A 13,522-nucleotide genomic window follows, 5' to 3' on the forward strand; every position below is an offset into this window, starting at 1 on the left:
CTGCCCTGTCAGTATCCCTGCTGTGTGATTCTTGCCCACACATCTGTATCTCCTATCCGAAACCCATTCCAGCCTCTTGAGATTCAGGCAAAGAATGACTGACGCTTGCTTTCAAGTCTTGTGCTGTCAGATCTATAAAAATAGCAACAACTCTTGTGTTGGCGTTCTGTAGAAGGGACAGTGCTTTTCTGAAGTACTGTGAACTCTCCAAAATGCTTCGCTTTTGTGCTAAAGTAACTTATGTTAATATTTCCCCCGGTCATAACATCCGTCCTTATTTTTTAGTAAGAGGGAGCATAGTAGCTTTAGTAAGAGGATCAGCAGCCAGGTACAAAGCTGCCGGGAGATCAGAGTGGGAGCAGGCACAGCAAATTAAGCCGTCCTTCACCTATCACTTCTCAAGGGGGAAGGTTTTTCAGCATCTGTTGCGTGCCTGCTGTTACTAAACCTGGAACCGTCGTAGCCACAGTGCCCGTGGTCACTGCCATAGCGCACTCATCCCCCGTGGCCCACACAACAGACGACACGGCGACGCACCGAGCTCGGGAGGCTGACCTTTCTCTGTCCAGCTGCCGCCTTGCCTGTTGCGTGCTTCGTGGTAATGTCACTAGAGGTGCTTTGGCAATCTCAAGCCTCTGTGAGTCATGTGTCCCCCTCGACGGGTTTCCTTGGAGTGCGTCAGCCAGTAATGCCACGAGCTTGCTGAGAGCCGGAGGAAGCCTCCCTGACGATCTTGGGTTACATCACGGAGGCGGAGGATGTTTGGACAACTGGTTCTAGTCTCCACTGAGGCAAGTCTGAGATTGCGCAGAGCACCTGGCACCTTACCTTGGTGCTGCTCGTGAGAAGGCCAGATTTGGGGCACAGGGAGGAGGGGAGGTGAAAAGGGCTGGAAAGACTTACAAATCATGCACTCATTGCAGAGCCGGGCTGGGTCAGTAGCAGCCATCCTTCTTGTTTGTGACGAAGAAAGGATGGGTGGACAGATGGATGGATGGATGGACAGATGAACACATGGAAGGAGGGAAGAAAAGATGGATGAAAGGGATGAAGGAAGGAAGCAAGCAAGGAAGGAAGGTGCTCCATCAGTAAAGGTGGAAGTTTGGTATTGCACAAATTATTATTATTATTTTAATAAAGCTAGTGCCAAACCTAAATTACTCCAGCACTCCCATTATATAATTCCACCCTGTATGATTAAAAGCTTTCCCAGCAAACTGGGAGATTACAACAATTGATCAAAAAATATTGAGAAACTTCTCTGCCCTACCCCGGTGGATGCCAGTTTGATTCTTCTGACCCAGTCATCAGAGGGCATCAAAGTCTTGATAGGAAAACCCAGCAGGAATTCAGGAGAGAAGATGCAATAGTGAACCAGCAGCAGCCTCAATTTCATCGCTGGTCTGTGAACCTTTGCCAGTGGTCCCCAGTGGTCCTGTGGTCCTCTTCCTGTTCTGGTTTTTCAGGCTGGTTGTCAATGCCCTTCATTATAACGGGAAGCTGAGGCAGTTGTACAAGCCACATGAATGAGGAAGAAAAGCCAGTTTAGCTGCCTCTCCCAGGACGGCTGTCACTTAGGCAGTAGGGGAGGGAAAATAGGGCTTAATTTAGGAGAGAAGAATAGGTAGTGGGAGATGGATCTCCATCAGGATACCCATGTCAGGTCACTTCTGAGAGGGAGGCGGTGGAAACCAAACTGAAGAGTTTAGATGAGGGCAAGAAAAGATGGTGAGACTTGTGATAGCAAAAAGAACACAATGTTGAAGTCAGCCGCAAACAGGAGGATCCAGTACCTCCCAAAATCAATGCACCTTTGGCTTCCCAAACGTTCACGTGGTTCGCATGCTCAGCCCACCCGTGCCAGTAACAAGCTTTGTAAAACAGTGGAGCAAGATGCAGCAAGTTTCAGAAAACTACTGTTTTTCTCTAGAAAGCTTGCCAGGAGGACAGGGGCATTTGTCTGAGCAAGGTCAGACAAATCAGGTCAGCTACTGGAGGATCAGACGGGCTTTAAATCAGCAGGAAAACCCAGGCAGAGTGAGTGCAAGCCATCGTTTTCAGGGTAGCTCTGCAAGAGATGCTCACAAACCCTTCCCAAACCTGCTCCAAGAGCCCTGGCTCCTCTGCTTCTCTTTAGTATCACATTTGTCTTTTGAAATGGGACAAGAATACCGCAGCCAAGGGTGGTCCCAACCCAACCATCAGCGGCTGGAAGGCTCTGCTGGGACAGCCAGGGCTGCCTGCGCCTGCTCAGTGGTGCAGTGACCGCTCTGCTTGGGCTGTGACTTTGGCCTGACTCACTTCATTCCTCCTCGGCCGCTGCTTGAGCGGGGACATCCCCCTGCACGTGGTGACGCAGCTGGGCCCGTCGGCCGCTCCTCGCATGGAGCTGCGTACTCCCGCTCTGCAGTCAAGTTTGCTGGGAGCAGGTCCATCAGAAGGATTTTTCTGGTGGAAAATATGAATTCTGCAAGTGAAATCTTTCTGACTTGGGATTGTTTCTTCTCCCAGCAAATTAATCTATTTACTTAGTTTCCTTTCCACTAGGGTCACTGGACTGGGCTATTTCAGCCAGTTCAGCACTGTTTAAAACTTTTTTTTTTCAACTCACCCAAACTTTTTTGTTCCAATGATCTCAAATCAAGCAAAGAAAGAAAAAAAAAAACCTTCATTAGTCAGCATTCCTGTACAGGTCAGTGCCCCATGAATCTTCTGCCATTGGTTTCATTCCCGCCTAGTGGTCACCTCGAGGACTGCATCTCCCACTTCCACATCCCCAATTTTTTGCGTGGGGCATCGTGCAGAGGGTGGGAGCACAGCCTCCCTGCCCTGTCCTGCCACCAGGAGTTAGCTGGCAGAAGGAAGCAACATTCAGAAGTCTCCTGGGGAAAAGAAGCATTTTGTGCCCCAACTGGTGGAGAACATTCTGAGCTTACAAAAAACATATTTTTGTATGCACTGAAAAACATAAAAATTAAGAGTTTCAGAGTTTTCTTAAAGCAAAGCTTGCAGCATTGCTGACCCCCCCCAAGGAAAAAATGCTTATGCAATTTCAGTGTAATGTCCTCTTTGGGAATAGAAATTGAGGTTGGAAAGTCAGACTTCTCCATAGAGACAGACACGCGGCTTTGGTCTGTCCTGATCCGAAAGGCACAAACCACATCTTCAAGAAGGTTCTCACCGTTCCTTGTGCACGCTGTCCTCAGTGTGGTTAATCATTACTGCAAGGCTCAGTTTCCTGACATTTACCAGCAAAGTCTTCCTTTCTTTCCAAACCCAGGGCAAGTAGCAGCCTCTGGAGAGCTGTGCAGCCACCAAGGGCATTTAGTCAGTCTCGTCCCTCATGGCCACAGGTACCATGAAACTAGGCCTGTCTTTGGCAGAGGCTGGAAGCCATGCCAAACGGAGTGATGGATTTTATTCACCCCAAAGCCGCCCTTCCTGCAAATTCATCAACTTCAAAATGAACCGCTCGAGCTCACGGTCTGAGAATGCAAGAGTCATTGCGTCCTCCCAAGGATTTGGCACTGAGCTCAGCCGTGACGCACTTAGCCCACCAGTGGCCACCCAGGACGGAGAGATCTGTGATTGCCGTGGTGGTAATTTGGCAGCCGTGGGTGACGAGGAAATGGTGTGTGTGCAGTTTGTGGCTCTCTTTGCACTGGGTGCGGAGCTGTGTCAGAAAAAGCTTTCCCTCGGAGTCTCCTCTGTTTACTGGTGAAGCGATGCCTTACCTGTCTGCCTCCCTTGTGGATTTTCACAGCAGGGAGTCTCCGTTTCAGACACTGGAGCTCAGGGGCAGTGGAGAGGCTGCCTTGGTGCCCCTCTCACTGCACCAAAGGTCTGGCTCATGGGATTGCTGACAAGGGACAGCCACTTCAGCAATGCCATAATGCACATGGATGGTGAGATGGGCACATGCTGCCTATCAGCGGACTGACCAGCAAAGCCCCATCAGTCCAAAAATCCTCACAAACCCAGCTTGGACTTTGGAAACGAGAGCCACATCCACAGCGGGGCTAAAGGCACAGGCGTGACAGCTCTGCTGTGCGGGCGCACGCTGGGAATATACTGACTCTCCAGCTAGCAGTGGGAATGGGATAGAGCTTGGGTGAAAATCGCTTTTGCAGAGGCATTCCTAAATCGGAGTGCGAGGCCACTTGTTGCTGTAGGTCCACAGGGCCCCAGGCGGCCTGGCTTCTCTTCCTTACAGTTTCCTCCAAAACTTTTAAAGTGTTTACCTACCATGTCACTTTAAGTGCCACATGTAACACCTGCAAAATGAAGTATTTGGCATTCATGTGGGTCAGGATGCTTGAAACATGACTCTTGAATTGAAACTGTATGGCCATTTCTGAGTTTTCAAACAAAGTTTTGTGCATATGGGTCCCTTCCAACTCAGGATATTCTATGATTCTATGATTCTGTGATTCATTTGTTCCAGCTCAGCTCTTTCTTTTAAGTGCCTTTAATTTTATTTGCCACTAATCTACTAATGTAGGGAAAAATGGCTTTCTGGCTGCAGTGACCTGTTTCACGCATGTTAAAATAGTATTTATTTAAATCTTAAAATAATTTAAATTTAGTCAAACACATTACATTTTCTCTCTCTCTTTCTTTAGAAATGTGTTAATTCCATGCAACTTGAGCAAGCTTGGGAATAACCTTCTGGAGTTAAGAATGGAAGACGTCGTTCAGTATCAGCGAAGCAGGTAAATCTCAAATGAAAGTTTCAGAAGACATTGGGCAGAGCAGGGGACAAATCCTGTTACACTAAATGGGTAAATCCATCCTGCCCTTCTGTAATTCGGATCAACATAACCCAGGTGGGAGGGAACGGAGACAAAGATCTCTTTCTCTGCCAAAAAGCTGATTTTGACACTAATCCCTTTCACCACCGGCATCTCCTCTCAGCTCCTGCTCTCCCATACCAGCTCCTGCATTCATCTGAAACCGGTTCATTTCCCACAGTGTAGGTGAGTTACCTCTTACCATGGCAAAGGAACAGAGCTGAGCTCTACATTTCAGGGAAAGCCTTTGGTGAAGACCAAAGCTCAGTGCTCAGCGGTGCATTTGGTACCTCCAGGTCCCTCCTTCCCCACTGGATGCAGACGTGTTCCCACTGAAACCTCTTGGGTGTAGCCCACAGGGACAGGAGGAGTGATGCATATGCTTGTGCGTTGGTCACGTTGAATTTGAGAGTGGAATGAGACTTTTTGTGAGCAAAGCACAGCCCGTGTGAGTACAAGACACGAACCCCACTCACCGTGGAGACTCAGTTTTGCTTCAGAGCAGTGTGTGTCCCCATGCAGTCAGACCAGGAGAACCCAAACATGCCAAGAGGACAGTTTTGTAGCATGCCAATGTAAACAGGTTTCTGTCCAAGGACTTCAAGAATATTTTTTTTTCCTACATAAAGGCAAAGTTACTTGCAGAAGGAAATGAGACTGTGCTTAGGAAGCCTTCTTCACAGCATGAGTATGTAATCTTTATGCAAACAAGACCTTACTCATGTGGTGTGTCTCAGCAGTCCTCTCCTGGAAAAGCTTTGGCTCCACATTCCAGCCTGCTGGGGACAGACACAACATGCGAGGAGGAAGGTGCATGAGGTGCACAGGTTTCGCTGACAGATGGACATGTGAGGCTGGAAGCAGCATCACAAGGCACTCACTCACTGGTCCCACTTCATCATGGTGAAATGACCACCCAAATTGCTAGGGCTGACTTAGTCCGGTGGCGCATTTGTAGTTTGTCACATTTCATGTTTATTTGCTAGTACAATTAATTAAAGGCAGCCGACGTCAGGAGGGCACGGGACTTGTAGCCAAATGCAGGTACTACTAGCTAACAATGGGATTTCCAAGGAAGCATAACAAACATGCCCATGAAATACAGTGTTCTCCTCAACTTCTTTGCTTACTCATGGCCTGTGAAAAAAACAAAATCCAGAGTGATCTACGTAATCATTGTTGTGCGTAGGAAGGCTTGCCTGGGCTTTGTTCTGGGGAAAAATCTAGCTTTGGCAAAGGTGAGAGGAAAGGAATTTCTAATTGCTTTAGGCTTCTCTTTGTGATTCATTGTTTCTTCACATACCAGATGACTTCAGGTAGGTAAAGAAAATTCACCTCCTGATGCACCAGTGGCAAAAACTCAGCTGTGGCAAGACAGTGCCAGATGTCCTCCTCTTCCTGGGAGTAGGATGATTCAGAGAGAAATCCATTCAGATCAAGGGAAATATGATGAGTTTCGCTTACACCAACGACCCTGCGCTCTGCTCCCGCTGCAGGAAGCAAAAGCAAAGCAAACCTGCACACGAGTTGGGCTTGCAGTAAAGGGTCCCTCCAACAGCCAGGCAAAGGGCTTTCCATGTGTTTATTTCTAAAATCTTCGTTTGTTTCTCACACCGGAAGATAGGACTTGAGTTTGACTCCTCCTGAGAGCTTTCCTAAGGGGACTGAGTCACACGCCAACAAACCGATGTATGCAGCAGAGATGAGAAATGGGCAAGCAGCAAAGAAATGACAGCCCCTTTGTCATGGCATGGGCCTGATGCGTCTTTGTAAAGATGCTGGGACAAAACACGTTCACTTCGGATGGGAGAGACCCCTTCTTGGCTGAAGGGATTTGACCAGGTTGCTGCAGCTCCCAATTCTAGCAGCTCACAGCTAGGTGAAGTCTTTTCTCCACGCTCTGTTCACCTGTGTGCAACCATTTTCCTCACCAGCCATCCAAAATTACAAACCAAATTGAAAAAAACATTGTGTGAGGAAGATTATAAATTAAAAAGCTACAACTTTCCCTGCACTTCCAGGAGAAAATTCCCAAGCAATTCTCACGGGTACTTTATTTCTCTGCTGCTCTGAACACTGTTGGAAATAACATGCAATATGAAAGAAAAACATGACGCTATTTCTGTCACATGTTCCCAGTCCTCATATGAGACGATAATCCCTCAAAACGTGCAGTACCATGTAATTTACTCACATGTTTTCAAATTAGGTAATACGCATCTCCACAGTGACTTCATACCCAAGCCACTAAGGTGAGGAAAGGGATATATTATTCACCCCACTTAACAAACTCAGTTATTCAAGCTACACTTTGCAACTTTCATTGGCATCAACACACTTCAGGTCAGACAGACTTCCGTGGAGAAGATCCTCCTAGGGCAGCCTGATATGTAACCCCAAATTGTTGCCACCCTGTCTGCACAGGACCACCTCAAGGAACTTTGCCTACAAAAGATTGCTCCTCCATTGTTAAAACCAGTGCTCTGGTTTGTCTTTAACTATTTGCTCTGACCATACTACACGGTGTCCTTAAACAGAAAGCTGCAGTGGGCATGGGATAATTAAAAACTACATAGGGGCTTTTGCCTACAGAAAGCCACTTTATCACAGTAAGCCAAAAAAGCGATCATCCAGAAGTTGTATGGAATGAAGAAAACAGAAGACTCATAACTAACATTCCAGGCATTAGAGGCAACCATGTTCTAGCTTTTAAAAACACCACGTTGTAGTATAGGACTTCGGGATGTTGTTGTTCTTGTTTGATTGTTTGTTTTGTGGAGGGTTTTTAATGTGAAGATTTCTGCTCTGGTCTTTTCAGCTCAATCTCTAAGACACTAAAGAAAAAAAAAAAAAAGCCTATTTTTTCCCAAGTGTAGACATCATTCTTCTAACAGCCACGCTGCTCACGTAAATATGCACATTCTCCGAGCTGAGTGCGTTCTGTGGTCATGCTGGGAGATCACCATGCCTTAATGAACAGCAGTCAAGCAGCTTTTGCTACCTTGGTGCAAAAGTTTAAACATTTTTTCTCTTCTTTTTAAAATGAATACGTCGGGGGCACTTGCAAAACGATACATGACCTACATCCAACTTTGGAATGCATTAAGATGGCTGTCCCCCTCTATAGGGACTGTGCAGGGTTGGAACCCTAGAAACTGTGTGGAGAAGAGAGATAATCTGGTGATTCTGCCCACCTAAGAGCAACATGGTATTCTGAATATATACAACTGTGTGCAGAGTGCAGGTGAAACGGTGTGATATGCAAGGTAAGGGGCCAGAGTTACATCGCTCAGGTACCTCAGTGTACAGATTACAACAGCAGAGGTCCGGCCTCAGTTTTTGTAGGGATTCCTATACAACATCTTCCCCACTTGGTCCCATGGGGCCAGGGAAGCAGGGTCAGGAGGGTGGTGTTGTGTTGTAGTACCGTGGAGAGCCTGCCTCCAGGAGGACGTGGGCAGGACCACGAGCCCAGAGTCCTGGGGAATGTTTCTGTGATCGCCCGAGGAAATGGAAGAAAGGGCAGCAGGTTTCAGTGCTCGCCAGCATGGAGGACCTGGTATTACAGAAGGAGATTGTTAGCTGAGGGCCAGCTCCCTGTTCTAGTGTAAATCCAGCATTGCTTCACCCCGCTCACCGCTTCAGGCCCTTACAATTACTGCTGGGGTCAGAATCTGCCCCTGAGCATTTGCAAATTGCACAAAAATGAGTGGGTGAGCGCTGGAGGTTGTATTTGGTCAAACGAGAGCTGCTGGGTGCATGCTGTGTGGAAAATTAACCAGTCAGAGCCTGGGGCAGGGCTCTAACAGCGGGCAGCTTCCCAAAAATCCTCCTAGAGTGTGGCAGGACTTTCATCCCAGCCTGACTTGTAACGTGTTCCCTGCCACCACTGCAAATCTGAGCCCGGCCTGTCCTGCTCATCCGTGCCTAGTGCAGGCAAGTAGGCAACATCAGGAGCTGGGACATGGCCCAGGACATTCTGCAAATTTCAGGCTGGCCATTCCTGAAAGATGTGGAAAGCACATGTAAAATCCCACCGCTGTGATTTGGTAGCATTAAGCCCCTTAGTGCCATTGCGTGCTTCATCAGGTGAGGCAGGGATGCACACAGCTGTTAGAGTTTCCCTTAGCTGAGAAAGAACCCCTTGGATTTTCAGGGGGACTGCTTTTCGTTCACATTGATGTAAATGAGAGAAAAACGCAGAGCTCATAGTTCTTGTGAGTGCCTGTAGATTCTGCCCTTTTTGTTTTTATTCTTTAGGCATGCTGCAGAAGATTTTGCAGTCAAACGTGGAGCAGCTGAAAACACGTGCCACCAGGCAGATTTCCCTGGGGTGAGCAGCTGATGCAGTACACATGCATAAATTATTCCCTTTCTGGACGGGTTTCACTCATGAAGTCCCTGCTTCAACCTAGGTCTCTGGGAAAGGAATTGAGCACTGCCAGACTGTCACCACCTCAGGAGAAACGTTGCTGTTGACTTTCATGGCAGGGCTGCATGTTCTTTCAAATGCCTGCGTATCTCAGAGGCTAGAACCTTTGTACTGATTTCCAGAAATGCCGTATTGTTTCCCCTTCCTTCCCACCAAGAACCCAGGCTAGGCATCCACATCCTCTTAATTACAGCAATCTTGACTTGCATCAGCAGGAACTGGAGTGACATATGCCTCACTTCAAAGCTCTCTCCCTGCCTATGAGGTAGCTGCTGATAGCAGAAGATACTGGCATCTGCAGATCACAAGTCAAGTGAAAGTCTAGTGAGCTGCCCAGAAGACACTGCTCCGGTTTGAGTCATCACCCTTTTCCACCTGTTCTCAACTGGATGGATGAGAAAGGATAACTCATGTTCAAACACCCAGGTCAGCTGCGCCCGCCCATACAAAATAAACATTTGATGTCAGTGAAGAAAATTAATGGGCAGCAATTTCTGCCACTTCCTTTCCCTTCACGCATTTCTCTGGAGTTTTATCAAAAGTAAAGAGAGTGAATAATGAGATCGCGGTTGGCACGCGGACACTTCTGGAGGACACGATGCCCAAGCGTGCTCCGCCAGGGCCAGGCAGGACTGGTGTCACTTGGCCTCTACAAGTCCCTGCCCGTGCCCCTGATTGTCACCACACGGCCGGGGAAGGGGCAGGCTGTTTGCTGGCCACCCCATGTGGGGTGAGAGCAGGGTGGCTTTCACTCTGATACGCGGGGCCAGAGGAGAAGGAAATATAACCCACATACTCTGCCAGTCTGGGGGCTCCCAGCGTAATCCAGAGCTGAAAATATATAACTTCATGTCCTGGGCACATCTTTCCGTTTTGATCACCTCACGCTGATGGATCATGGTCAGTGAGGGGGACAGCAGGTCCCGGGAGCTGCCAAGTGAAGCTGAGGAGAGCTGAACTTGTACAGAAATGAGAGCACATTAATTTTGCCAGCAAAAATTTGTTGGGATTCACCACAGATCATGAAATGCCTGCGTGACAGGGTCTGACCTGCTGTCTCGGGATATCACGTCCTTGCCAGGGTGATCTGACAGCCCCAGGGAGCAGATAGCCAGATGATGCACCGCTCCAGAGCAGGAAACACAGCCACCACGTTCACCCCTGGCATGGTTTCTGGAGAAAAGAAGGCTGGGAGAAGGCAGGCAGACCGCCGGAGAGAAATCTCCTCTCCGATGTGGCTGCGGTGCTGTGCTCCACGGCCATGGCAGAAGGCCAAGGGAAAAAGAAGTGTGCACCAATGCCACCCGCTCTGGGGTGGATGCTCCCCAAGCTCGGGCTGCTCTGGAGTTTTTCAGGGATGGCAAAAAGACAGTCGAGGCGCAGGACGGACCAGCCCAGCTCCCCAGGGGTTTGTCTCTGCGGGTTGGAACAGGGTGGCACTCCGGTAGTGCATCTCCTCCAGCAGTGTCACCAGCCTGTGGAACAGGAGGTCTGGCTCAGGATAGACAGCCAGGAAAGACTCCAGCTGTGCACATGCAGTGTCTCCCTGCTAATAATCGCACCCTGCGAGGCTCACCAGCCTTTGGGGAAGCTCCCTGTGCCCAGGGACAGGCAGGATGGACAGTGGCTTGCAGCCACAGCAGGGTGTCCTGCTGGAAAACCCCGGGTGCCGCCGGGAGCGGTGGCTCAGTAGGTGGCACTCTGCATCCACGGGGAACCAGCACCTTCCCAAAAGCGAGCCCTGCCCCTCGCTGGCCCAGCACCCTGCCCCGCCAGCCCCACTGCAGTGGGGCAGCCCACAGGGGTGAGTCCTGCAGCCTCCTCAATGCTTCATCTCCTTCCATCACTGCTGGGGATGTCCTCCAGCAGCTCAGCCTGGGGACAAAGTCCAAGCGTCCTTCCAGCCTGGGAGTAACGCCATGGTCAAGCTTAGCACCTCCTGCCTGACAGCATGTAGCTGACGGGGGGCATGGAGTTGGGAAGAGCAGATCCAGGCCCTCCCTGCTCAGGAAGTGTCTGATTTCCCTTCACCTGTGGCAGGTAAGCTGGTCAGAGTCTGGCCCTAAAGATCAGCAAGGGGGAGGTTTCCAAAATCTTTGTCCTGCTTGTGGCTCCCTCTGCAGTCGATGGAAGTTCTGTGGGAGACGTATCAGCCAGAGCACTGGGGGCTTCCCTCCCTGCACGTCTCCCCAAAACACCTGACCTCTGGAGGTGTCCTCTCAGAGGAGAAGTCCGCAGAGCTTTGCTGGAAAGCATTTTGGGAAAAGCTCTGGTGATATCTCCCCCGACCCTCCTCCCGTCCAACTGGCAGCCAGCACCCTCGGTGTGTTCCCTGGATGCTGAGAAGTGTCTCGCCTTGCTGCCCCAAACGTACCAGCCGCATTGGCAGTATAGGATGCAAAAAGAAAAGCGCTCTCGTGCCTTTGCTGTGGCCACCAGCACTTCTAAAGCATTTCACAGGGAGAAGCTGTAAGAGGAGATTCCTGAGCTGTGCTAGTTTATGCCCGGCCACCCGTTTTTCTTGCAGGAAGCAGGAGAGGCAGGAGGAAGTCAGCGAAATGCCTAACAAATTTGTAGCATGCCGAGCCAAATTCCTTGCTGCTGCCAGCTGGTGAAGCGGAGCCATTGGTTGGAGATTTCAGGAGCGAGGTCAGTGAGTCAGGAGCTGGATGTGCCATGTTTGGTCTCTAAACAGTGCAGGTAACACAGTCAATTGCTCTCAGGTCATTCAACCTTTCCCCCGGTTAGCTTCTATTTTCACTTGCTTAGCAATTTGCCAAGCACAGCATGAGGTTGAAGTTTTCAGTGCTTCTTGGACTGAGCTTGAAAGAATTACCTCAAAGCGTTCCCAGTAAGTTTCTCTCTAACAAAGGCAGGGAGAAATTTACTTCATTTTAATGGCAGCAAAAAAGAAAACTCCGCAGGGAAGCTGTAGTCCCCCACCTGCGGATCCAGCTTTGAGCACGTCAGGCGAGGGACAGGAAAGGTTTCAACTTAGGCAGCTCTATTTGGCCATTCTCAGAAAACAAACCCCACTTGTAGGCAGAACAGACCCCATCCCCAAAAGCCAGCATCTCTGCCTTTGGAGAAGCTGTGCTCACACTTGGCCTGTGCCCTGGACCTTATAGGGGTTATGGATGGGTAGCTCGGGTCTGAGGTGGAGGGGAGGGAACTGTGTTGAGCCCCAGGCTGCCCCCAAACGCAGACTGAGCGACTGATTCGGCAGCTTCTTTTTCGGAGCTGTCAGGCATCACTTCCCAAGATTAACCCACTGCAGGGCACTTGGCGCGGAGCTGGCGTGAGCCTGAGAGCCGAACACAGCCCTGGGAGCTGCATGTCCTCCTTTGGCCTGCAGAGAAGAGGGGAGAAGGTTTAATAACCGAGCAACTTGGATCCCAGCCAGGTTAAACAAAGGCTCTGTCACCTCCCTGAGCTGCAAATGGGATTCCAGAGCATCCCAATTAGAAGAGCAGAGCTTTGTCTGGCTCTCACAGCCATCCCACCCTCTTCTGCTTCCTCCTTACAGCTGAGTACTGGGGGTGCTCTTGCGACACCCCGTGATGAGGAACCTGATGCAGAGAGCTCCCATCACGCAGCTGCTCGGGACCATACGTACCCCTCCAATGCTCCACGCTGAGCCTTCGTGGGGCCATGCTGCGGTGCTGACTGGCACCAAGAGGTACCCATCTGCTGTCCTCGCACCCCTGTAGGGCTTTTCTGCATTCCCACCCTACACCAGCACGCTACAACCTGTACCCCTGGGGTTTGTCCCCTAAAAGCAAGTCTTTGTGGGACTCAGGAGAGTAAGGCGCCCTTCGCCAAGGGTGAGCGCCCACCCTGGCTGGCTGCCCCCCTCCTTGCCTCTACTTCGTCAGTCATTACTCACGTCCTGCTCCCCGAGCAAACACCCACGGCCCCACACGCAGGGCGATCACCGCCTTTATTGCCCCAAAAACACTCCTGCCCTGTATGCCAACCCGCTTCCTCCGAGGAGCGGGGGGCAGAGCAAAGAGCGGAGGCGTGCCCCGCCATAAACCCGGCTGGCTGTGTGTGTACGGGGCTCGCCATGGCAACCCCGCTCCGCCTCACGGCGCCGGGGGGGACGCGGAGCCTGGGCAGCCGCCGACCCCCGGGGGCTCCCCTCAGGGCGACCGTTGGGCGGGGGGGGGAGGGGGGAAGCGCGACCGTTAGGGGGGAGCGACCGTTAACGGCGGGCGCGAGCCCCCCGCGCGCGGCCGGCAAGGTGCGCGTGCGCCGCCCCCCCCCCACTCCCTCCCTCCCCTCACCTGCAGCCCCGCCC

General features: G+C 50.6%; 1 protein-coding gene and 1 long non-coding RNA gene across 6 annotated transcripts in view; one reads left to right on the forward strand and one right to left on the reverse strand.

The window, feature by feature from the left end:
* The window catches only part of EREG (epiregulin), a 45,440-nt gene extending 33,571 nt beyond the window's left edge, over positions 1-11,869 (forward strand). Inside the window, exons 9-11 of one of the 5 annotated variants that reach the window (XR_007167274.2) lie at positions 4,623-4,712; positions 7,918-9,123; positions 9,206-9,273. Coding sequence is in view for 3 of the 5 variants with exons in the window: in XM_066996591.1 (XP_066852692.1) it covers positions 4,623-4,712; positions 9,051-9,123; positions 9,206-9,337 (295 nt within the window). In the remaining 2 variants the exon portion in view is untranslated. Of the gene's footprint in view, positions 1-4,622; positions 4,713-4,914; positions 4,971-7,917; positions 9,124-9,205; positions 10,978-11,749 lie in introns of those variants that run through there. The other 4 variants (XR_010831384.1, XM_066996591.1, XM_066996592.1 and 1 more) reach the window with 4 other exon arrangements.
* LOC136790796 (uncharacterized) lies at positions 10,984-13,498 on the reverse strand. The gene is made up of 2 exons (XR_010831396.1): positions 13,109-13,498; positions 10,984-12,571 (listed from the first exon to the last, which is right to left on the reverse strand). It is a non-coding gene; the product is annotated as an uncharacterized lncRNA (long non-coding RNA).
* Between the last annotated feature and the right edge of the window lie 24 nt (positions 13,499-13,522).

Source organism: Anser cygnoides, chromosome 4 (assembly GCF_040182565.1).
Source record: "Anser cygnoides isolate HZ-2024a breed goose chromosome 4, Taihu_goose_T2T_genome, whole genome shotgun sequence".
NCBI classification, from domain to species: Eukaryota; Metazoa; Chordata; class Aves; order Anseriformes; family Anatidae; genus Anser; species Anser cygnoides.